We start from the raw sequence: 25,652 nt of genomic DNA, 5'->3' as shown, positions 1-25,652 counted from the left end.
CTGCCCCCCTGGGCGGGTCCTCGCTAGGCACCCTGGTTGCTGTAGTCCGGGTGAATTCAAGAGTTTCATAGTGAATGCCTCCAATCCTATACTCGCTCCATTTCCACAAACACAGGCGGGGCAATCGCAGGCGGGTGCAGACTTGCGGCTTGTGGACTCCGCGTCTGTTGCTGCTGGTCCTTTGATAAAATAAACTTCTTGTGAACGTCCCCGTGAGTGCGGATTTTCCTTGGGAAGTTCGAGGAGTGGAGGGAAAAAAATATATATATATATATATTCATGCTCCCTGCTTGTCGAACACCAACACGGGCTGCAAGCATCAACTTCTTTATTAGGTATACATCCTGTATGATACTGCGCAGCTTGTGTATGGGAGCTGCAGTGGCGATGGGAAATGTGTTCCCGCTGTAAGTGCAATGTCCCTCTAAAATAAAAGAAGTTCAAAACCCACTGGTGGGCCTCAGCGGGTGGGTACCTCCTAAATTCTTTGTTGGTGCCCCACAAGGAGAGGCTGGCAAATGCCAGCCCCAATGGCCCCCTGTAATTACGGGGTCGTGCTTCCTCAGCGGTAAGGCCACCACCTAAATATTCCTGCCCCCTGCTTGTCCTGTTGCCAGAAGCACTCGAACACCAACACGAGCTGCAAGCATCAACTCCTTTATTAGGTATGCAGGTACCGGCCCACAATCTTTTTTCAGAGCCATATCACCTGCCGACAAGTTTCAAAATCATCTTCTTTATCAAGGCTGGTTGTGAGATGGAGCACAGTCTGGTTCAGCCCCTTATATTCACATAATTGCATGCCCCCTGATGGGCGGTTATGTAGGATACTATGCAGCGTGTTTATGGGAGCTATAGTCCCGATGGGAAATGCGTTCCCGCTGTAATTTTTAAAACTGATGGGGCGCTCCGGTAAGCTCCTGTCTTGTAGGTTTAGGGGTGATTCATCAAGTGGGGGCCAAGAAAAAAAGGGTCCCAAAACGCTTTATCAAAGTTAAGGAGCTACAGGGGACGATATGTGATACATTTTATTAAGTCCTTTCCGGGCTTGGGTAACAAAATTATAACCGCTTCTCTCAAAGTGGGTGGAACCATTCCAAGTTCGATGACCTCCTGATACATATTAATAAGATGGGGCACAATTAGGCTCTTATATATTTTATAAAAACAACACGTAAATCCATCCAGTCCGGGAGCTTTGGAGCCATCCAGCGCATTGATGACTTCCGATACCTCTTCCCATGAAAAGGGGTCAGCCAGGAATTCCTGGTGGCCCTTCTCCACCCAGACAAGTGAAACCTTATTGAGGTAGTCACTATAGGCCGAAGGGAGGTCAGTAGTTCTGGAGGTATATAAGGTTATATAATACTTAGGTACTTCTCTCAATACCCTTACAGTACCCGTGATCCGCTCACCATCTTCCCCACTCAGTTCCGCTATGTTGGTGGGCCTACGGGTTTGTTGCATCAGTCTGGCTAGTGTCCTACCAGGCCTTCCACCCTCCCCATACAGGCGAGCGACTGCCTATTTACCTAGAAAATGTGTCTCCCGTTCTGCGGCTTCACAGAATTCTGCCAAGAGTGCCGCACGACTTTACAAGTTGGGGGGATCGGTATGAACTGCACCATGATCTAACTCCACAAGCTGTGCCTCTATCTGCCCAAGTGTGTGGCGCAGAGCCCTAAGTACCCCAGCGTTCTTTGAGATACACACCCCCCTTGCATAGGCCTTGAAGGCCTCCCACAGGGTAGCCTTAGATTTCACTGACCCAACATTAATCGTAAAGTATTCAACTATTGTTTCCCCAAGTTCCGTGGCAAAGCCAGTAACCCTCAAAGCCATATCCAGGAAGTGCCACTGTCGCTCCACCCCCCGCTCTAGTGACATGCAGGTTTACCATCATAGGGGTGATCTGATAAAGTATGCGGGAGATGAGTAACCGCGTCAACCCATACTGCCACCCCAGCAGACAAGCGCCAATAGTCCAACCGCATCCAGGTATTATGGGGCCCAGAATAATCAGTATACCCCTCCCCGTACCACAGTGATATCTTCATGCATCCACCAATCCCAGCTGTTCAATAGTGTGAAGCACAATGCGCCTCGCCCTCGGTTTTGTGGCTATTGTGTGTGCTCGTCCTGGGTCAAGCAGCAAATTGAAATCCCCTCCCATATGAATACAATCTGCCCCCATGCGAACTATGTGTCTGTGAATAGCTTAAAAAACTTGGTGTTGTCAAGATTCGCGGCATATTTATTAACAAGTAGCACAGAGTGCTCCAGCATAGAACCTTTAATCAATAAATAATGTCCCCCCGCATCCCGATCAACCTCCTCCTCCCGAAACGCCACCGGTTTTGTATCAACACTGCAACCCCTCTGACATAAGAGCTATATCGAGCAAAGTATTTATGTGCTCCCCAACCCGATACCAATGATGTCCTCATATTTGCCGCAAGGTGAGTCTCTTGTAAAAATGCAATGTCCACTTGATACCGTTGCATGTAGTTGGTCATCTGCTTATACTTACGGGCATAATTTAAACCACTAACATTCCAAGACATTAGCACCAAACTGCCCTCTGCAACAACCTTATTGACTATAATCTATATCCTGTGTTTCTAACTTACTGGTATCAGGGCTACGTACGCAACACTGCAACTGATATCTACAATAATAGCGAGCTACAAATATTCACCAACAAACTCAAGTCCCTCCCTCCCACCGCCCATCCATCGCACCTAACTCTGGGGGGAACTCCCCATTCCTTAGAAACATGGTGAAAGAATCATACAAACAAAAACAAACAAATTATACTGTGAACCTGTACAAACTGAGACCTTCGCAACTGCACTGGGGGAGTGGCAACATCCCGGCCCTTCCCCTATTATTGGCATAAGGTGCCTGCATAATTGCTTGCGATGCATCTATGGCGGCATGCTAACATGCGCCAGGCACAAGTCCACAGTGGTGCAGCGCGAACGGAGGGAACATAGCATCATACTACTGCAAATGTAAAAACAGGTGTAGTGTGACTAACTAGCGGAAAAATGGTCCGCACTGGCACCGGAGTCCGGTATGTCCTGGGTATGCTGTGGGGATGCTGTGCCATTCTTCCTCGCAGCGTTGGAATACTTCTGATAGAGCTCTTGGGCATCATGGGGGGAGTCGAACACTTGGGACCGGAATATCAACATCCACCTTCCGCCGTGCTGGGTGCAACATCCCATATCGTAGTCCCATTTTCCACAGGACTGCCTTCCATCTGTGTACTTTGTACGTGCCTCCTGGACCATAGCAGTGAAGTCTGGGTATAGGGATATGCTCGAGCCCTGCCACTCAAGCTAGCCCTTCTCACCTGCCAGCCGTAAGGCAGTATCCATATCCCTAAAATTCAAGAGCTGGGCTATGATCGGTCTTGGTGGGTTCCCTGGGTTGGATCGGGGTCCCAAAATACTATGTGCACGATCAACAACAAAGGTGGTGGTAAGGGATTTGCAGCAAAGCATATCCGTCAAAAGCATTTCCACAAAACGGTCCAGGCGCCCGGGGTTGGTGGATTCAGGCACCCCCATAATACGGATATTGTACCTCCACCCACAAGATTTTAAATCCTCATTCTTGATGGCAACAGACTTAAGGAGCTTCTCCAGTCTCTCATACTTCTTAGCTGTCTGGACTGCGCCGTCCTCCCGATCTGAGATTCTTCCCTCCGCCACAGTCAGACGCCCTTCCTGTGAGTTCAGCCTGGACCCAAAGGAATCCAGTCTTCTGTCAAGAGCATCAAACCGGGTGTCCAAGGCCCTCAGTTCCGCCAGCAAGCTGTCAGGCCCAGCTACCTCAGCGGCATGTGACTCACCTCCCTTCACCAAGGCGGGCTGCTGCACAGCAGTGCTAGGGCCAGATGGCTTGAAGGATATGGTGCTTTGCTTGGAGTCCTTGCACCCCATTCCCCATGTCCTCGATGTGCTGCAATCCCGGGCATGTCAGAGGCCCTGCAGTGGAGAGCCCAGTGATCAATTATGAGTGGCCCCTCAAGCGTAGATATGTCTCGCCACAGCCTAGCGCTATGCGAGCCCGCAGCATATACACTCCAGTAGGTGTATCCAAAAAAAGCGTAAATGTGGCTGTATCCCAGCAGCTAGTGCATACACAACGACAAAAGTGCCCAACAGCTGTCCCAGATGTATTGCAAGATAAGACTGAGCATTCACTACAGTGTGGTGGTCAGGGAGGGTCAGGCGGAATCAGCTGCCCAGATCTAGGCAGTCGTCACGAGCAGGCACTGTAATTGCAAAGTCATGCCTTGGGGTGGCGCCCCAGCCGGTACGTATGAGTGCCCCCACACACAGTACATTGCCTTGTGGGATGCCCCTCATCCCAGATGGGCTTGGCCCTCTAACATGACTCGACTTGACGCACTCAGAGAGAGGAGAAGAAAGGGTGGTGCCCGGTACAGCAATGCCAAGGCGGGACGGTAGACAGACAGGATGGGTGCAGCCGCGGGGGGAGGTCAAGTACAGGCAGCACAGTACACGACCGGGTGGCCGATCCCCAAGCCTGCCTGCGGCCCCATGTCGTCACAGAGCTTCCGGGAAATACCAGTGCCCCCGCTACCGGTGGAACAAGCCTCTGACCCCCCCCCCCCACCGCAACCTCTTACCACAACATGCCCGCCGTCCGACCACAGCTCCCAATAGTCTAGTAGTTCCGCTCTCCGGCCAGCTCGCGACTCGAGGCCCCGGCTTCCCTTGTTATGGTAGGCCACACGAGTCAGTTCAGGTGGGTTGGTGCCAATCTGCACCTCGAGCCTCTATCAGATTGTCTCCCCCAGCATGAGCTGCACCAATAGCTCCTACACCTCACATGGTGTCGTCGGAGCGCCATGCCATGCTCAACAAAGGGAAACAGCGGTGGAGCACCAAGCCTACTCGGCCATCACGGTCCGCAGCTTGGCCACGCCCCATATTTTTGCAAGTTCGTTTTTCTAACAATATTAGTGAGAAACAATATTTTTTTCGCAATTTTGCACTTACCATTATAAGCATAGGTGCACGATATTTTTGTAATCAACATTGTTGATCCATTGTTTTTGTATCATGATATTGTTGTTTTTGATATTGTGTCAGTGATCCTTTTATTGCCTGCCTGCAGTGGTGCAACAGATTTACTCCATTAGAAAATGTTACACTTTCTACTAGTGAAATACAGGGGCCATATCATATAACAAGGGCACGGAACGTCCTAGTTAAGACAGTCTCAACCGCAGGTTTGGGCTGACTGGTGTCTTGCGTAGTTGAAGAGCTGGAGTACCGCTATTTTGCCATCTTACAATGGTAAATGGTTGTTTGTCACAGAAGCTTTCAGGGAATGAGATGCTTTTAGCAGGAAGTATAGCAGCCTGTGTTACCCTGTTTTTGGAGACAAGCAGAAGGACTGCAAAACCTCAAGTGGCAGAAAATAGATGGAAAGGAGGGTGAAATAAGGTTCGGGGAAGAGGAGTACTGGGGTTATTAATGAAGGGAAGAAAGGAGAACAGCGGAAGGTAAAGCAGAATTGCAGCATCTCCCTGATGGACATTTGCATGTGCTAAACGAACAGGTGCTATAAGAAGGAACGGTTATATCTCCAGCAATCCCCTCATCTCCCCGTAGCCCCTCATTCGCATGCATTTCATGGCGCTACTCATTGAAGTGTAGGGCGTCAGAGCACTTACCATCACTCACACATTTATACAGAGACAATGAATCATACGTGTGTAACTCAGTCTATAGGGAATGTTACATAAAACAATGAGGATTACAAGCTGTCACGTCAGCCATGGTAGTAGGCAGTATATTTTAAGAATATTTGGTCTCGAGAGACACAAACTTAGGATTTTAAACAAACCACAGTAGTTGGGGCTGGCTTTACTAATACGAATATTTCTTCCCAAACAAACCTTTTCCAGCAACATTGGGATAATGAAAGACTGGGGAGGAAAAACATAACGTTCTAATTTCTACCATGTAGTTTGCATTCAGCTCTTTAATGACAATTTAAGTTAACTAATGAACTTCAAGTAACAAAGGGATCTCTGTAACAAAAGTAGTAACCCACTGAGCTACCCACATAAAACACAGTTCTGTGATCTGCAGGGGACACGTTATTTGCAGTAGGTATATTAACTCTCTGCTCTACTTAGTGATGAGTCAAAACTGCCACAAGACAAAACTCTGATCTCTCTCCAGCAGGTACATTAATCACCAGAGTCATCTTGACACACACCAACCACCACCACCCCAGCACCCTCACCAGCTCAGCGCCAGATGCACCAGTCACAGCCCTGCCAAGATGAGTATGGTACAAGAATATCGTAGTAAGAATATTGCCATGCATTAGTAACATGTCCTGACTAATTTTTTCAAAAATATTGCCCCACTGGAGTGAATAGTAGAAAATCGAGACCCAATGAGGAAGTACTTTATTAAACAATATTCATAACACAATATTGATGTCCAACAGTATTTCTGGCTACATTAGTCTGACTTACAACCCCAAAATCAATTAATTAAAAATAGCTTATGAAAAAGAAAAAAAACTTTGAGCACTGATTGCATGGTTTGCCTAGGGGACCTATTGCTGCCGGCTAAAGTAGGGTCTTGACCTTAAAGCAGGTGTCTGGGTAAGAAATTAGATTATAAATATCTTACTTACCACACAAAATGAACCAGGCCATATTTGTACAAACTTCATGCATGTCCAGTCACAAAACCTAGAACATGAAGAAAACCAATTAACACATGTATGCATGGAAAATGCTAAATCAGGGGCAATACACACTTCATGGCAGCAGTAATGTTCATACCAGTAATGCTGATGCCAGAAAATAAAGTGTCTTTTTGGGCGCTGTACAGGCAAAATAATTTACGAGAGGACATGAATTCATAAATACTAAGGGCCTGTTTACGACTGTGGTGCTCCGACTGCCGAAACTCTGTTGCGATGGTCGAAGGAGCGCCGCCAAGCCGGCAACAAAACGCCACGGACCGCCAAAATCATAATCAGGCCCCAAGTCTCAGAAAAATATAAATGTGCAATAAATAGAATGCTACACATCACATTCTACAAAAAATGAGGTTTACTTCAAGACTGATGTGAGACTGTACTGCAGTGAGCACAGAACAATAGTGCATTTGACACCTGCAAAGGATGGGTACGCTCCTCCAAACATAATTGGAGGGAATTGGCGAGTGCCACGTTTATAACACATGTATGCATGGAAATTTTAAATCAGGTTTAATGAGCACTTCAGGTCTGCCGTAATGTTGTAAAAAGTTGACGTTTGCAATCTCCCTTCAAAATAGTTACATTATTTTCATATTTAGAGGAGTGTTCTGATGTCAGACTGAGCCGGTGATAAGAAAATTACATCCCTGGTGGTTTGTAATAATATTTTACATGAAAGTAGTGACATATGTAGTTTCACCTCTGCACCATTACACGTGGGAGGAAGGAGTCCTTTATGACCTTCTGTCTTCTTGAATTGAGCCGGCTGCATACGCCAGCGCCTCCTCCACCCACTTCTCACAACGGCTAAGTGACCAGAGCAGGCACACAGACCAGCATCTTTTTGGGTTGAAGCCTACCAGACATTACAGCTGTCAGGGTGCGAAAAGACATCTTGTGAGCATTCTGAAGGAGTGCCTGGGAATGCATTCTGCCCATTGCTTATCACTAGCTTTGTGGTTTGTAACACACATTTTCTGGCTTTCTATTTGATGGCTTTATTTGTTTTAGGCTGTCCAGCATGTCTTTGTCTCTCCTGTGGAGCAAAGCTTGTTCACCATCCCTCCTTGTATTCTTCAATGAGTCCTCACTTTCTGTAAACAGGCCTTTAAAATAAAACTTTAAAACTTTAAAACTTGTCACATTTGCTGTGCGTTCAAAGACAAATGTCAAAATGTCAAATGTCAGGTTATGTCTTCCTGGGGAGCGTGGTATTTACTTTTCTTTCTCTAACTTCAAAGTGAGACAATTTATCTGACAATCTTGCCGGGTACTGGGAAAGAAAAGGTCTAGCACACAACAAAATGCAAATGTCTGTAAATGAACTGTGCAAATATTTCAAAATATATCAGTATTCGGAAACTACAAATCAAGTGCCTTTTTTTTGTAATTTGGGAAGTGTGGTGGAAACACATTTTAATATGATCAAAACAAATTAGTACACTAGGTGATGCCATTTCCATACATGATTGTGTGTGTACTGTACACTTGTTCACTCTACCACAATCCACTCTGACACTCTACAACACTCTACTTCACTATGTGCCACTGCACAGCGCTCCACCTTACCCCACACCACTCTATGACTCTACTCCACTCAATGGGTGCTGCATATTGCCCCATCTCTAGCACCCACAGCTTGTCCATTGCTAATATTCCCACCCTGTTTGTTTTTTCTTCTTGGTTATTCCCCTGCCTCAAGCTCCTCTGTTGCTACCCTTCCCTTTGCCCGCTGACCCCACTCTCCTCCATTGCACTCCTTCTGTCATGGTCCTTAAAAAATATTTTCATTTTTTGGATGTCCTGGTAGTTCTCCGTTTTCAACAGCGTTTTTGTGCAATCTTTTGTTTATTTTTAGGTCACGGCTAGACAGGGCATGCGCTGTCTCAAAGAGATATGTTCTTTTCATTATGTGTGCTTCAGCACACCCGTAGGCTTACCATTTGCTCCCTCCATTCGCTGTCATATCCTTTGTCTCCGTTTGTCCATGTGTTTAGCCCTCCCCAGAGCATGGACCAAGTGCTAGTTTCCATCCTCTGCTCTTATTTTAGAAGCTACTTTTTTCTTTGTGTTTGAGCACTCCACACGAGTGTTTGTGTTTTCACTCGCCCCGTCCTCATCTCCTCTTCCCTCTTCCCTCTTCCATCTGTCCCATCTCAACCCCAGCCAGAACGCCTCACTTCCAAATTCTGCTTTATCTGTGCATGAAATACGTGCAGGAAAACTTTAGAAGACATAAGCTAAATTTCCTTCTCACTTGTTTTACAACACCGAATTTATAAACACATCATTAGGTGTTATCGTTCTGTAAATTCATTTACAATTTAATATACCTCAGAATGAGTCTGCAAAGCTCAGAATGAGTCTTCAAAATTCAAAAGTAAGTGCTTTGCAGTGTTTTGACTACTTTAGCATGTTTGCTAATAAAATGATAAAACTGAAACAAATAGTGCTCCTTTTCAATGATTACATGTAAAATTCCAGTTCTGTGCTTAAGTTAATCAGAAGATATTTTCTTTGTGTGTATTCTAGATGCAGTAAAGGCCATAGTGCCATCTTGCGGCCAATACGAGAACGTCTGATACTTCAGCGTAAAGAATATCATAGTGCCGCCTCCTCGTAGGCGTCAGTTTACATGTTAAACAAGCATTGGCATAGCCAATAGGTCTCGCTTTTGGGATCTTATAAGTATTTAAGAAGAATGTCAGCAGAGAGCATTGTGAGGCAGTACCCTCACAATAGAGCAATGTGGGAGGGAGCAGTGGAGAAGGGTATGGATGAGATAGAAGAGAACAACACGAAGTGGCCATGGGTGAGAAAGAAAAGAGCAACAGGGAGAAAAGTGGAGAGAGTGACTGATGGAAAACACATGCACTCTTGTGGAGCACTTAACTAAAAAGAACAAAAAGTAGTGCTTAAAAAAGGAGCAGTTTAAGGAGACAAGTGAGGCATCAATGCTGCAAGAAGTACAAACACAAGAAGAGAGTCCTAACAATTGACCTTGTTTGATCAGGTTGACCAGATAGGATTATAACCAATTGAGAACACTACCACAATATATGCATTAGAATACTCAAAGAACCAATCAATACCCCAAAATGGACAGTACCACAGGCATCAGACAAACCAAAGATGTTCAGCAGAAATGAATTGTCAGAGTCAAAGACTCTCAGGGCCTTGTCCATGATCTGGAGCATATGGGATGACAAGGGCGGTGACTGATCAAAGTAGGAAATGTGAGGATGCATGTGTGGGAGACAGAAATGGGAGATTAGGTGAAGATCAATGTCAGGAACTGGAGAGTAGGCTAGACAGATCAAAGCCGAGAGAGGGAAGCTATTGAAGTCAGGAACAGAGGATTAATGCTTAGAAAGGAAGGGCAGGCGGGGGAATGCACAGCGAGAGGAGGAGGGTGGGCGGGGTAATGCACGGCGAGAAATGGAGGGTGGGCGGGGTAATGCACGGAGGTGAGGGCGGGCGGGGTAATGCACGGAGGGGATGGGAGGGCGGACGGGGTAATGCACGATGGGGAGGGGAGGGCGGGCGGTGTAATGCACGGAGGGGAGAGGAGGGTGGGTGGGGTAATGCACGGAGGGGAGGGCGGGCGGGGTAATGCACGACGAGGAGTATGCACGACAAGAAGGGGAAGGCAGGTATGCACAGCGAGAAGGGGAGGGCAGGGGGGGTGTACAGGTATGCATGGTGAGAAAGGGAGGGGCGTTTCCGGAATTTGGCAAAAGAGTAGGGACTTGGGTTGACACGCGGGGAAAAAATATTAAATTTTTAACAACCATATAGTTAGTAAAATTAAAAATGTATAGGCGCATGCGTGAAAAGTAACCCACTGATTATCTCGCAAGTTGCCGCCTTTAAGCACGAACGTCGTTCACCTGTTGGCTACGACCTTGAAGTAACACCGCCTCTTCACCTGGCAAAACACTGAAACCCACGAAATTAAACATGACTGCTTATCACTGCATTTGCGTACCTTCCTCTCCCTTCAATCTACTGCAGAGGGGCCAAACGCTGTTCATGAGGATTGCGCGTGCAGCTCTGCTATCGCCTGCCATGCTCACTCGTTACCAAGCAACAGTGGGCACGGCCTCTCGAGCAGCAGTAAGTTTTATAGAAAGAGTGATCTGTGACCACAAGAGAGTAATTTGTGACAGGGAGCGAGTAGTGGCCGAAAGGGAAAGGCTGGCGAGAGACAGGGAAAAGACGGCCACTGACAGAAAGAAGCTAGTTCCTGCGAGAGAAAGGGTACTTCCAGAGAAACGACGAGCTGTCAGCGGGAGAGAGAGGTCAGATGCCGAAAGGCAGCAGAGACTTGATGAAAGAAACGCGCGCGTGCCTCACGTGGCAGCAGGGGGAGGGGGAGGGGACCTGCTGCTTCCCTCGCAGGGAACGAGAGGAAATAATTAATACCACTCGCAGCACCATATGGTATTAATTACCGCTGCTCGTTCCCGCGAGGCAATCGCCCCACGTGCATGCGTTGCCATTGAAGGCAATGGAACGCGTGCACGAGTTTGCCTAAAAAAGGGAATAAACTCCTTTAGGTCTCTTTCCTATGCAGCACATGCATGCTGCGTAGGCGAGACCTAAAATAATCACCTTATTTTTTCCCCTGGCTCAAAGTGGTGGTGAATATGGAAGCTAGGAGTTCAGCATATTCTCTATTACCTTAAATAAATATAAGTATTTCAGCAGCACGCTTCTCCTTTGGCACGCTTTTGGAAAAGATCGCTTTACAAATGCTTAGCCACATTTGCCTTAGGTCATCAGTGTCTACAACATTTAAGATCATTGCCCTTTGTAGAATTTGGGGGAAACAGTTAAGCTTTTAAGCAGTGAGAAACATAACATGACAATTGCTTAGAGTCATTGTCATTTTCTGTTTCCTGGACTGCTGCTTTTTGGGCAGGAGGGCGGGCGGGTGGGCGGGTTTCTGCTCAGCACTCCGAGCAGGGCAGGTGAGGAGTGGTTTGCCCACTCCAAAACGTGCAATGACTGTTTGGTCAGCCCTCTCAGGTCGCCCAAACAAGTCAAGCACACTTCCCTGTTCTCCATGTAGACTGCATTACAACCTGCATGGTGAACATGCCCACCCCTCCAGCCCTTGACTGAGCGCCAGACCAATCACAACGCTGCAATTGCAGCATTGTGACTGGCTTAGGGGAGGGAGCCTGGCTGCCTGCTTCCTCATCCTGTCGGAGGCAGGAGAGGAGAAGACACGGGACCCAGCCTCGAGGTAAGGTTTTTAAAATGTATTTGATTAATTCCGATCCCCCCCTGCACACCACCTGCAGCCCCCTTTTCCCTGCGTCCACCTCTCACCAGTGAGCCATGCTGACCGCGACTGAATTTACCTTAGTTTAGTTCTTTTAACTTTTTGTTACATCTTATGTATTTATCGATGCATCTTCCCTGTTGCTTTGACTCTTGCTGTTCAGCCAGTTTGAATGTGCTGCGTGAAATGCTGGAGTGGTGATGATGAATGGAATGTTTGGGTGCCTGTGAGGTGAGGAGTGTCAGTGGGAGTATGGGCTGAGCCACAGGGAGGCTGTTCCTGGAGAGGCTAGCCTTGTGGTTATACTATGGACTTAACCAAGAGCCTACTATTAATATTCTTGCCTGCAACTAAGACTAAATAAATCATCTATAAACAACTTCTCAGCTACCTGACTTTGATTACTTCACTTTTTTCTCACCATCATTTACATTTCAATGCACGCATAAAACGTGCCATGCAATAAATCATGGCAGTGGAATACACTGCTGGATTCAGAAGAGGTCTTTAAAGGGTTGGTTGTTTCCTAACAGTGCCACTTAAATCATCAAATGCCTGGAGAAAGAACTAATATAGCGGCAAACTAATCTCACAGCCAACTATTCAAACAAGCATTGGCAATGGTAATAGCCTGGCTTCAAAGGAATGTTGTATGCTAATACAAAGCATTACAAGTAAATAGCATGGGAATAGAGAAGTATTTGTGTGGAAGCAAAGAACTGTAGAATGATATTGGTGTAGGGTAAAAGGTCGGATTAGGTGCACTGTCAAACCAGACCTAAAAATCCATGTAGGTTAATGACTGCCTTCCCATCTGTGCTGAGGCCAGAGAAAACCACCAAAAATTATCTGGCTACCTTTATTAGCATTCCAATGGCATATGTGTGCCCCTGAAAGTTCAAGTTGAGGCAGCTGGATAAATAAACAAAATGATTACAGCTGTAGGGAGGGCAAGCACTTTTTAGGTCGAAGCCTACCAGACAGTGCAGCTGTCTGGTTTCTAACAACATTTAAGACATTTGGAATGCTTCCCTGGGAATGCATTCTGCCCACTGCTTACCACTGGATTTGAGGCCTCTAACTCATGTTTCTTTGCTTTCTATTTGCTGGCTTTTTTTTGTTTAGGCTGCCCATCTTGAGTCTATCCCTTCCCCTTTTTATTGTATTTTTCCACTAGTATTACATTTCTGTAACATGTTCTCTATACGTTGTCATATTTGCTGTGTACTCAAAGACGAAGGTCATATGTCACACTCTGTCTTTCAGGGAGCTTGGTGTTTACTTTTCTTTCTCTGACTTAAAAGTGAGAGGATACAGGTGACAATCCTGCTGGGTACCCATGTAAGACAGAAAGGCTGTAGGATGTTATTTTTTCTAGCTGGCTACTGAAGGTGTGCTGTACGATGTTCTTTTTTTTTCTAGCACAAAGCTAAATTTAAATGACTGTAAATGAACTGCAGATATTTCAGAATATGGAAAGCACAAATCAAGCACATTTTTGGGTAATTCTGAAGTATGGTGGAAACAAATATTTTAATACGACCAAAAGAAATCAATACACTAGGTGATGACATTTCCACACATTATCGTTTGTGCGCTGTATAATTGTATCAGTAAAACTGTATGTCTTTCCAAATGCAAGTCTTTTCAAATGAAGATGTGTTGTTTGTAAAAGCAGTTCACTACCACACCATGCATACTCCACTTTACCCTACTCCACTCTACTCTGCACCACTCCACACTACACCCCTCCACGCCACACTTCATCACTCCACTCTGCTCTTCACTACTACACTCTACACCACTTTATCGGTGCCTCTCTACTCAACACCACTCTACTTTATGCCAGTGTACACTATCCCACAAAACTTTACTAAGCATCACTGCACTCTAACCCACACTACTTTAATATGCACCGCTGCACTCTACGCCACTGCACTCTAAGCCACTCTAATCTACTCTGCACCACTGCACTCAACGACATTACTCTATGCCACTGTCCTCTGTGACACTTCACTATACTTTGAAACTATCTACTCTCCATCACTCTATTCCCCTCTGTGCCATTCCACTCTACGCTACTGCAATCTACCCTGCACCACTCTACTCTATGCTGCTCCACACTCCACAACACTTTACTCAAAACCAGTACACTCTGTGCCAATCCTCTCTGCATCACTGCACTCTACGTCACTATACTCTACTCTACAACACTCTACTCTAACCCACTGCACTCTACGACATTGCACTCTGTCACTTTACTCTGCAACACTCTATGCCACTGCATTGTACCCCAATGCGCTCTAGGCATTCTACATCATTGCACTGTACAACACACTATTCTGCAACATTGCACTCTGCTGCTGCTGAACTCTACACCACTGTACTCTGTACCACTCACTCCCATTCTACTGGACTCCATGCCAATGCACTCTAAGCCACTATACTCTATGCCAATCCACTCTACGCCACTCTAATCTGCTAAGCCCTCTGTACTCTGACACTGCACTCTACACCACTTCACTCTACGCCTCTCTACTCTACTCTGTACCACTCCACTATGTCAGTGCATCCTATACCATTCTACTATACACCACTGCACTCTTCGCCACTGCACCACTGTACTCTGAGCCACTCTACTCTATGCCAGCGCACTGTATGCCACTGTACTCCATGGCACTCTACTCTGCAAGACTGCATTCTAAGGCCACTTTACTCTACGCCACTGCACTCTACTCTGCACCACTCAACTCTACTTCAATGCACTCTACACCACTACATTTGATGTCACTCTATCCTGCACCACTGCACTCCAGGCCACTGCACTCTACACAACTCTATGCCACTGCGCTCTATGGCACTCTACTCATATGCACTCTCCCTGCATATGCAATATGAGGCCCCATACACCATTTTAACTGATTGCTGTTCTGGCAGGGGTGCTCTGTCAGTCTCACATACACAATGTGTCTTAATCCAACTGGGAATTAACCAGGGCACCACCACAATAGAGAAATAAGCACATGGCCTACACACCAGAATTATCAAAAAAAGTGTACGTTGAAAAAGTGCTTTTTGCTAAATGACAGCTTAAGAACAGGGAGAGCAGTCTGCATACTAAAGAAGTTCTAGCTTGCGTACTTGTTTTTAAATGGGCTCTTTGTTGAATTTTGAAACAGGTCCCTCGTAATAAACATCTTTATGCAGAAACATGAACATGACTACATCTTATCCAATGAGATATGGAGAGTTAAACGCATCACCACCAAGACAGAAAACTGCAGGAGAAAAACTCAAGATGAACCGAAAATTCATTGAAAGATAATACACCTAAGATAATGTCCATACACCCGAAGCAAGGGTGGACTCCATACATAGGGGCAATTTAATTAGAGAGAAACACAAAGAAAAAACAAAGACCGGTCATGGTTGCAAAATTCTTCAGTCAAAGCAAGGTGACTCAAAGAAATATCATGAAATATTGGCAATTGATTGAACTAGACTCAGGATTGAAATAACTCTTACAATGTCCACCTATGATAGAATACACAGAGAGTAAAACTATCTAGGAAATCATTATGTATGAAAAAAACAGGAAACACTGGATGCTGTAACTCACAAAGGGACAAAGTCTTCCCTTGATTGGGGACACTACAACAACATTATCAAAAGTCCAACAGCACATCACCCTCACACAGGTGGAAAAAACACAATTAAAGGTTATCTCCATTTGTGAGTCAGTATTCTGCATGCACTTTTTAAAACTCTTTTGTGTCCTTGGATATGTAGATAAAACAGAAAGAATAATCAAAATACATAAAAGCACCTTCAGAACCCACAATTAAAAATGAGGAGAAAAAACATTTTAAAGAGAGGAGATAACTTTATCCATCTCAATTACAAATACAAAAAATGGTTCCCCCAATGAATATTGGAAGCAACAATGTCAAATACTTATCCCAAATGGAAAATATTGGATCAAATGTCTCAAGACCATGCAGCCCAATAGACTGAATGATAAACTGGAACTCAGTTATAATTTGTAACTCCTGTATTCTCTGAGTTCTCCTTTGGAATTTAGGGCCTGATTAGTATGGTGGTCGGACTTCCGAACGACCACCATCTCTTCGGGAAAGGGACCGACCAACAAGCTGTTGGCGGTCCTGCACCCGGAATCACGATGCGACCACCTGAAGGCGGTTGCAAAGTGTATATTTTTTATTGTGGCGGGTGCTGCGGGCTGCAGCACACGCCGCAGTACAAAATATGAACCCGTGCATATCCCTGCACATATATGGCAGGCACCAAGCGATTCTTGCCACATGGTGCAGGGATATGTTTGGGCATTACAAGAGACAACGGTACCTGTGGAATAAGTATGGAAATAAACCTAGTATTTATAATAATGATACAGATTCAGCGCAATGGCAATAATTTTGGAGAGATGTACAAATTTTCAAGAAAGCACATATGAAGCCCAATAGGTAAAATGCATTGTAATTTTATATTAAGTTAAACAAGTCCAAACAAAGAACCATGTGCGGTGTCCCAAGTGAAAGGTAAAACCTATAATTAAGGTTAAAGGCAGTAACATATAAAAAGGTTAAAAAAAATCAGAAAAGCAATAAGCGACCAAATTAATCAATTTGCAGTAAACATTCACAGTCTCCTGTAACAATGATGGAGGCTGTGTACAATAGATCTTTATGTAGTAAGTTTCACGACATTTCGACCTCGTTAGAGATATGAGTTCTCATCAGGTGTCCCATCATCCATAGGTCCTGATGAGACCTGATATCTCTTAAGAGGTCAAAACATTGTTGACCTAACTACATATCAAACTATTGTACACAGCCTCCGTCATTGTTACAGGAGACTGTGAAAGTTTACTGCAAATTGATTAATTTGGTCGCTTTTTGCTTTTCTGAATTTTTAAACCTTTTTATATGTCACTACCTATCACCTTAATTTATAGGTTTCACCTTTCACTTGGGACACTGCACACGGTTCATGAACCCCCTTTGTTTGGACTTGTTTAACTTAATATAAAATTACTTTGCATTTTACCTACTGGGCTTCATATGTGCTTTCTTGAAAATTCATACATCTTCTCCGAAATTATTGCCATTGCACTGAATCTGTATCATTATTATAAATACTAGGTATATTTCCATACTAATTCCACAGGTACCATTGTCTCTTGTAATGTAATGTGTACCCTGGTTCCGTGTGAGTAGGGTGGTCCTTGTCTACTTTGAATGGGATATGTTTGGGGGCACCATAGGTGCCCCCCAGGGGCCATGTCGGAGGGACAGAATGGAAGGTGGGCCAGCAACAGGGTCCCCAATGTCCCTTTCCGCCTCCATTTTCATGGTGGGTAAACGCGATGAAACGGCCGGCAGGAAGAGACATCGTAATTTCTACGGCGGTGCCTGGCAGGCACTGCCACTGTTGTAGGGATACAAGTCTCTCCGACAGACCGACGGGGTCCTTGAGCCTGTCGGATCCATGGTGGTCGGTCTCTCCGACCGCCACCCATCTGCACTCCATCCTAATGTGGCGGGCGGAAAACACTATTACAATGGTGGTGGGACCGCCTCCAAAGGCAGTCCCACCACCACGTAAACTGCCCCTTAGATACAAACAGTTGGTCCTGCAAGTGCTGATGGGTATGCATTATACTAGTTGAAAATCAATCCAAAACGTATGCTTCTGAATACTCTAGCAGATCTAAGCATAACAATGCAATTAATGCACTACAGGAGATACATCAACAGCATTAACGTATGCATCTGACACCTCCAACAGATCTGCGGATAGAAGCATAACTCATTTATTACTGCAGACTCATTAACAAACACTTTATAAGTTGATAACAAAAGTGATCGAGCTCACCAGTTTCCTCCTCACTCAACAAAGCATTGAGAAAACATGACACCATGATGGAGTAGACCGTTTCACTATCCAAATAAACTGATTTACACAAGCAGAAATTTCTGCAACTCTCTACATCTATGAGTGGCAGTCATTCAAATTCGGAGATCTCGTATCTGTACTTGATATTTACATACTATTCATAATTGAGGGCCAAATGTATGGATGTCTGGTCGCAAATTGCAACCAGTAAAGATTTTTAAAAACCGACCTACGCACTAATAGGTCGGTTCTTAAAAATCTGAATTGTAGTCGATCGCAATCCTAATTACCTCATGAATATTAATGCAGTATGTTGCAAATTGCGCTCACTATGATTGGAGGTCATCACAGGGTTGGTGGCCTAAGGGTCCAGCAAACCACCATGTCTGTGCTTTTAAATAGAGCAAACTTTTTTTAGGGGGTAGTGATCCCAATGGGAACAACTTGTTTTTGTGTATGCATTACCACCTCCTCTGAGGTGTTGATAAAATTTCACCGTTTTGCAACCTGATTTCGGTAGCAAAACATTGATCCATATGTTACTGATTCAGTATTTGGAAGGATGCCTACAGCATGTCCCTAGCAGAACCCGAATCGGTATCCATGAGCAATCCCATTTTAGCAGTCGGAAAAACTTTTCGGACTCCTAAAATGGGATTAGTACATTGAAAAAAAGTGTTTTGATGGTTATAAACGCAGAATTGGAGCCTTTACGTACTTTAAATGCTTAGTACATCTGACCCAGATTTCTCTTCCTGATCATATACGGCCTTCAACAAAGTGCCTCTATTCTAACACATTCAATGTGGCGCCCAATAAGCCTGCGTGAAAATGTATAGACAACAGTACCAACTCTGAAAGAACATGTTAGACATCTAGACAAGTCTTCTACATAAACATAACTAAAACAAAGGTTGAACTCTGGCTACCATGGTAGGGGTTGTCATCACATCACATCACATCTACCCAGCAGTTCCAAGTAATAAAAGAATTACCGAAAAATACCTCATAATGCGGCACTCAAACAGCAGTCCCCCAGAAATGACAGAGCAAAAAGAAGATCTGATGATATTTTACACATGCAGGTACGGGGCAAGCAGTTAGCAAGGTCATAGACCATGTAGTCTTTTAGCAAGATATACCCTGACCTGGCAAATATTTTTAATCTGAACCATGCATGAGAAGAACACTTAGCGAAGACCACACCTAGTCATACCTATATGTCACAGGCTCCCCACTAACTATATCATACGTCTTTAACAGAGTGCAACCTAATAACGTAATTTTCACTATATGTAGCAACACGTTGTACCTTTAGCACATGATTTAACTGTAATTAACATGGTCAATTGTTTCCTTCCACTGATGCTTACAAGCACTGCTTAATTTGAAAAAACAAGTGTCCTTGTCAGAAGGCCACTGCAACTTGCACCAACCATTGCCACTGCCAGTGCTGCCAATGACAGTACCAACACAACTACTAGCCGTCACTAGTGTGACAATACAGCCTATTCCAGGCGCCCACCACTACAAGAATGGCTCGCTTGGCAGGTATTAATCGTTTTTAATGTATATCGATTTAATAAACGACTGTTGTTGTACTCATTTCTAAATTAGACAGACAGCGCCACCATGTGTCTTCTGTCATAAGTGTGGATGTTGACAATTAAGTGCCGGTGCCAAGCACCAGAAACCACCGGCTCAAATTAAGCATGGGCACAGGTAGTCCTCCTGAAGAAGATCTCTAAATGCTTTAGGGCCAACATTTGAATGTGAATTCCTGTCATTTCTGAATACACCAATGTTTATATGAATTAAATCAGCAATACAAATTATATTGCACAATATTTGTGAAAATAAAAGAAGGTGGAGGATATATTAATCACATTCAATTTTGAGGATCAATCTTACCTACAGAAACTGCTGTAACTTTTAACTTTCCTGTGCCCTGCCTATACTTTTACCAGTTTGGTGTATACTGTGTCTGTGAGGGGCTGTGCCAGTGGTCTGTGTCTGTGAGGAACAGTCCCTGTGGCCTGTATCTGTATAGGACTGTCTCTCTATACACATATGTGAAGGTTTGTCCCTGTGGCCTGGACCTCTTAGGAACTGTCCCTGAGGATTGTGTCTGTGAGGAACTAAACGTATCTGCTGTGTGTATGAGGGACTGGCCCTATGGGCTGTGCCCAGATGGGCAATCCTATGGGCTGTATCTGTGAGGGACTGTCCCTATCTGTGAGGGATTGCCCCTGTGTGCTGTGTGTATCCCTTTCTGTGCAGAGCATGTAGGGGGTGACATTAGTTGCTGTTTCTTTGAACAACTATCCGCCAAGACGCTCCTTAGCTGGAGCATTTGCGCGCCTAATAAAAACCACATAACATAACATAACATAACATAACATAACATAACTATCCATGTATCATGTTTCCAAGAAGGGCAGTGAGCGCCTCTCACCCAGGTGCTTCCTGGTCAGTCGCTTCTTGCTCCCACTGAGTCCCTGCTACAGTCAGCAGAGTGGCAAAGAGCCACAGGCCCCAGCATAAACTGGTCTTCGACATCCTCACTGCAAAAGAAACAGAGTAACTGGTTGTCATTCGGTATGGCCAATTTACTGTCCCACCAACCTGCAGCCCTGGCATCAATATATTCCAGGTAACAAAATGTTTCTTTACTGCTTGTTCAGACATTTGCTTCTTGTGGGATGGCAGGGACATGATACATACTTTCCTTTATTCAAACCACAGCTGGGGGACATCTGAAGGGCCATAGGGCACTTCACCAACAACAAAGGAACAGGCACAACAAGATACATGGACTACAACACCAAGAGCAGGGCGGGGTAATTTCCAGGGAAAACAGAATGCCCACTTAACGTGGAAGAGAGCACCCATACCAGTCTAGGAAGAGCCTTAAAAGGTACCTACACATGAACTTGCAGTCCTCCAGTGGCACCCTGTGAGACATCATAGACTGGTGCAGGATGGCAAAGATGAGTGTAAATGCAGGTGAGCGACTCTTCTAGTGCTTCAAGACCAGCTCACTTCCTTTAAAGACATGAACTTTTGTTTTCTGGTTGGCCTTGACATCCACAGTTGTTGACCTGGCCTTCACTAGAGCTAGCACCGTGCACTGAGCTCCCTTCTTTTTCTGAGTACTGAGTGTCATGAGCGAATGCTTTCATTTCTCCTTCGTTTTCCGATTTTGCATGCGTGTTCCACTGTGCAGCACTTATGCAAAGTGGGAAAAGCTTTGCATCGTGCCTAGCATAGTATTTTGTACAGGAAGGGAGCAGGAGATCCCCATATTTTTAACTATATGGCTCTCTCCTCCCCTTTCCCTTGAGCCGGAACTAATATCAGCTGCTGTGTGCCATGCACACACCTTATCGCTGCAGCGCTAGGGTGTGTGTGCATGAGTGTAGCATAGGATTTGTACAGGAAGGCTACCCTTCCTGTACAAAATACTATGCTAGGCACGATGCAAAGGTTTACCCACTTTGCACACGTGCTGCACTGCACAGCAGACATGCAAAGTCAGAAAAGCACAGAGAGAAATGAAAGCTTTTTTTCCTGTTAGCACCTCCTTTGAAGGGGCGGTAACTTTTGGTGCAAAACCATTTAAAAATCTTTATAAATACGGTTATGTGTCAAAGACGTAAGATGTTGCATGGAACGCCCATGTACCACAATGTAACGCACCCTTGGCGCAAAGTAGCGCAAAGCAGTGCACTACTTAGAGGGTGCAGTTTTGCGTTGGAAAGAAAATAGCAACAACAAAAAATTGTGCTGGTTAGCGTCACTTTTGTGATGCAAAACCAGAGCAAGGGGTTTGAAAATCTCCCTCTTAGTGTGTTGCTGTACTGACAGTGGGAGACTAGACTAGAGCAAAGGGGTTACTAAACGTGCACCCATGTACTGCTTCTTTCTGCGGTAACTATTTGTATGATGTACCTTGTAAAATCCCCAAAAAATTCTTTAGGAGTTGAAAAGATTAAAGGGGTTAAATGTAGGTAATTTGCGTACCTCAGTGATTCCATTTCAATAGCTGTGCGTGCAGTGCTTAATTTGTAAAAAAATATATAAGTGCCAGGGCTCTAGCCAAAAGGCTTCTGCAGCTTGCACCATTCATTGCCACTGCTGTCACTGCCAATGGCAGTACCTACACATCTAGTACTAACCAGCACACTTACGGCCACATGCATCAATCTAGGATTTTGCATTTCCTAAATAGCGAAAATTAAGGAATCGCTATTTAGGAATTGCAAAATCCTATGCATCAAGAAATCCTAAATTTTTTTAGGATTTCTTAAATTTCGGAATTTGCGATTCCTTAATTGCGAATCGCAATTAAGGAATGGCATTACATTGATTCCTATGGGCGTAGAGGCCCATAGGAATCAATGCTGTTTTGCATTTCTTTTTTTAGGAAATCGCAATTTGTTGATGCATTGCAAGGGTGCAGAGGGGGGTCCAAAGGACCCCCCCCCTGCACCCCTGAAATGTATTTTAAAGTGCATGTTTCACACACACATGTCCTAAGGACATGTGTGTCTGTAACATGACACTTTTCAAAATGCAGTTTTGTGCTTTTTGAAACAAATTTGCAAATTAACACGAGGGTCAACCTCGTGTTAATTTGCACTTCCTATTTCAAAATTCGCATTTAAAAAAAAAAAAATGCATTGCATTTAAGGAATCGCACAAATGCGATTCCTTAAATGCATTCACATTTTTAGGAAATGCAAAAAAAAACGAATTTTGAAAAAATGTTTCATGCATCCCAAAAACGTATTTAGGAAGCGCAAACGGCCGAATTTACCGATTCGCACCGTTTGCACTTCCTAAATAGGTTGATGCATGTGGGGGTAAAAGTGTGACAAAGCAGCCTATTCCAGGCCCCTAAAGCTATAAAACTAGTTTGGGTGGTATTTATTAGTTGTTTTTAATGCGTACTGAATTAATAAACAATTGCTGTTCTGCTCATCTCTAATTCATACAAACAGTGCCACCATGTGGCAGTGCCAGTGCAGACACCTAAATGCCAGTGCCGACAATTAAATTCTGGTGCACACATGATTAATCATTTGCAGTTATTATATTATTGAAACCTATCAAAGCTTACAAATGCATTAAAACCAAACTACATTTGTTCATACTATGAAAACATTAAAATTAAGACACGAAATGCCTCCTCAATTCCCACTCACTCCAAAAACGTTCATGAAATCAGCACGAAAAGACCTTAGGCAAAACCAGTAGATCGGGCATTAGCTGCTAACCTTTTGGCAGTGGAAATGTTTGTTTTGTTTCATCATTCTTTTTGTTAAAGGTAACTATTTTGGGGAACTGCTGAGCCCTCACCATTACATAAAAAAAGTCTGACACCATTTTTTTGCCTCAAAAACTATACACTACCTGTGTAGCGTCTAACATAAGGGGGACCACTTTGTGCGGATGTGCTCCTTGTGAAACAGTTACGGAGTCGCTTAAGGTGAAGATAGCCAATGGGCGGAGTGCGCTGACCAGTTGCCCTGTGCTGTAGCGGGCGGAAGAAAAATGTGACTGCCAGCTCTAAAGGAAAGTCCCATCATGATCAAAGCCGATGAGTTTCTCAGTATTTCAGGACTGTGAGGCACAACATCCCATAAAACACGAAGACACGAAGAAGAAAGTTTTTATACCAACCCCTTCCCCAGGAGGAGACTCCCCAGCAGACCATTGCGTTCGAAACTGCGTCAGCAGCATTCCTGCACAACGCACTAGTCCGAGCAAACACATACCTCGAAGATCCTGTCTTTATACTGTTCAGAGGGTGGAATGTTCCAGACGCCCGGAGCTGCGCCTCTTATCTCCTCAGGTGGACACCGAATAAAGAGCTCTCGTGCAGAACAGACTCAGCCGCACTGTAGAAAGGGGAAGCGGCGCAATTTCACTTCCACAAACAGAGCACGGGAGACAACACAACAACCGGGACGAGGGGAGCCCAATCACAGCCGTTCGTTCAGAAAGTCTCAGCCAACACGACCTCAGGGTCTTAATTTATTTTCAGTTTTATTTTTAGGGCTAATTCATGGCCTGGGCTTCTTTGCTCTTTGTCCACATATAAAACATAGAAATGGAAAATGGCAGTAATTCAACACACATACAACATGCAAAACACTGACTTCCACACAGCAGAGGATTGTGGCCCCTGGCTGCTGATACTTCCCACCAGAAAGTGACACATCACAACAGCAGCAACAAATGTAAGGCATGGGGAGAGACCGCATGATTGTTCCTCTTTCACCAGCTTAGAGGTAAACGCACAACAGGGCGTTCCTTGAAATACTTCTCACATCCTCTTTCCCACACGTACAGTGCGCTCACAACGTGCCGTCGCTGCCCCATGAATCGACTCCCAAAAAAGAAAGGCAACAGTCATAAACATGGTTTAACCAAGGTGTTGCCTTTTATTCGCATAGACACATAGTATCATTGAGCAATGATAACCAGAGTTAATGAGAATAGAGGGTGACAGATCAGCACAACAGCTCAAGGAGTATAAGAAATATAACAATGGTCTCAGCTTTTCATTACAGCGCAACACTCAGGATGGAAAGTTCCAGAAGGCCCCTTTCCCTTAGCCATCGCCCACGGGCACCCGGAAGTTTACTGGCAAGCACATCTTAGTAGACACTTCCCTCCCAATCACACAGAGGGATGTGCAATACCAGCAGTTCCCTACCAACACATACACCAGGGCACTACCTAGTGCTCCGTCCCTGCCAGGGACCTGTCCCCAGGCAAATTCCCCCATAATGTTCAACGCCAGGCTTCCTGGGTAGGGCTAAAAGGTCCAGGACCACTGGCAGGTCAGTCCCCAGTTCCTGCTGCCCAGTGCCCACACAAAATAACACCCCTCCAAGGGGTCAGTTCAGTAAATCAGTCTAAACTTATAGGGTAGCCCCCTTTTTCTGCTACCAGAACATCCACTAATTCCCCCTTTCACCAGGTGTGTTTGGGTGGATGTGAGCTCCGGCCTGCTGCGAGCTGGAGCATGGTGGGGAGAAAAAGAGGCCACGCCCTGCCTCTCGAAGCCTTGAATGGACCCGTCCTGGGCACCTCCTGATGACGCCACGTCCGGCCCTCCTTCACTTCCTCGTAACCCAAATGAGAGAGTCTGGCCCAAGGCTCCTGCCCGTGAAGCGAATAAGGGAGTCCCTCCGCGATTTGCAGGGGGAGCCTGGCCATTAGCGTCACCTATTTGAGCATACGTAGAGCTGCAGGATACTGTTTGAGTTCGTGCTCAAATGTAATTTTGCATTAGTATTTTAGCCCTTCAGAGGCAACAAACATCCGGCCAAATATAGGATGCAAACCGTGCACAGGGCTGTCTTCATCCACGTCAGATGAAGTCAAAATGTAAAGGAGGAGCATGTTGCTCTCTCCACTGCCTGGAGCGTCTGCATGGCCGACGGCTGCTGAACAGTCTTTCAATCAATCAGTCAATCAGGGGTTTGTAAAGTACGGCCACTCACCCATGAGGGTTTCAAGACGCTAGGAGGGCAGCACATCCATCTGGGCGCTGGGTTCATTCGAAGAGCCAGGTCTTGACGTCCGTCCTGAATTGGGACAGCAATAGGAATTGCCTGAGGCAGAGGGGCATGGTGATCCAGGTCTTTATGGTAAGGTGGGAGAA

General features: G+C 45.1%; 1 protein-coding gene across 2 annotated transcripts in view; it reads right to left on the bottom strand.

Annotated features, from left to right (window-relative positions):
* Positions 1 to 24,209, bottom strand: part of LOC147692489 (ribonuclease Oy-like) — an 86,124-nt gene extending 61,915 nt beyond the window's left edge. The window contains exons 1-3 of one of the 2 annotated variants that reach the window (XM_086938700.1): positions 23,755 to 24,209; positions 20,430 to 20,538; positions 6,697 to 6,754 (exon numbers count right to left, since the gene is read on the bottom strand). In XM_086938700.1, the coding sequence (XP_086794826.1) occupies positions 6,697 to 6,754; positions 20,430 to 20,533 (162 nt within the window). In that variant the 5' untranslated portion in view covers positions 20,534 to 20,538; positions 23,755 to 24,209. The remainder of the gene's footprint in view (positions 1 to 6,696; positions 6,755 to 20,429; positions 20,539 to 23,754) is intronic. The other variant, XM_086938701.1, reaches the window with a different exon arrangement.
* Positions 24,210 to 25,652: the final 1,443 nt, after the last annotated feature.

Source organism: Lissotriton vulgaris, chromosome 9, assembly GCF_964263255.1.
Source record: "Lissotriton vulgaris chromosome 9, aLisVul1.2, whole genome shotgun sequence".
Lineage (NCBI taxonomy): Eukaryota > Metazoa > Chordata > Amphibia > Caudata > Salamandridae > Lissotriton > Lissotriton vulgaris.
This window is presented reverse-complemented; position numbering and strand designations above follow the sequence as displayed.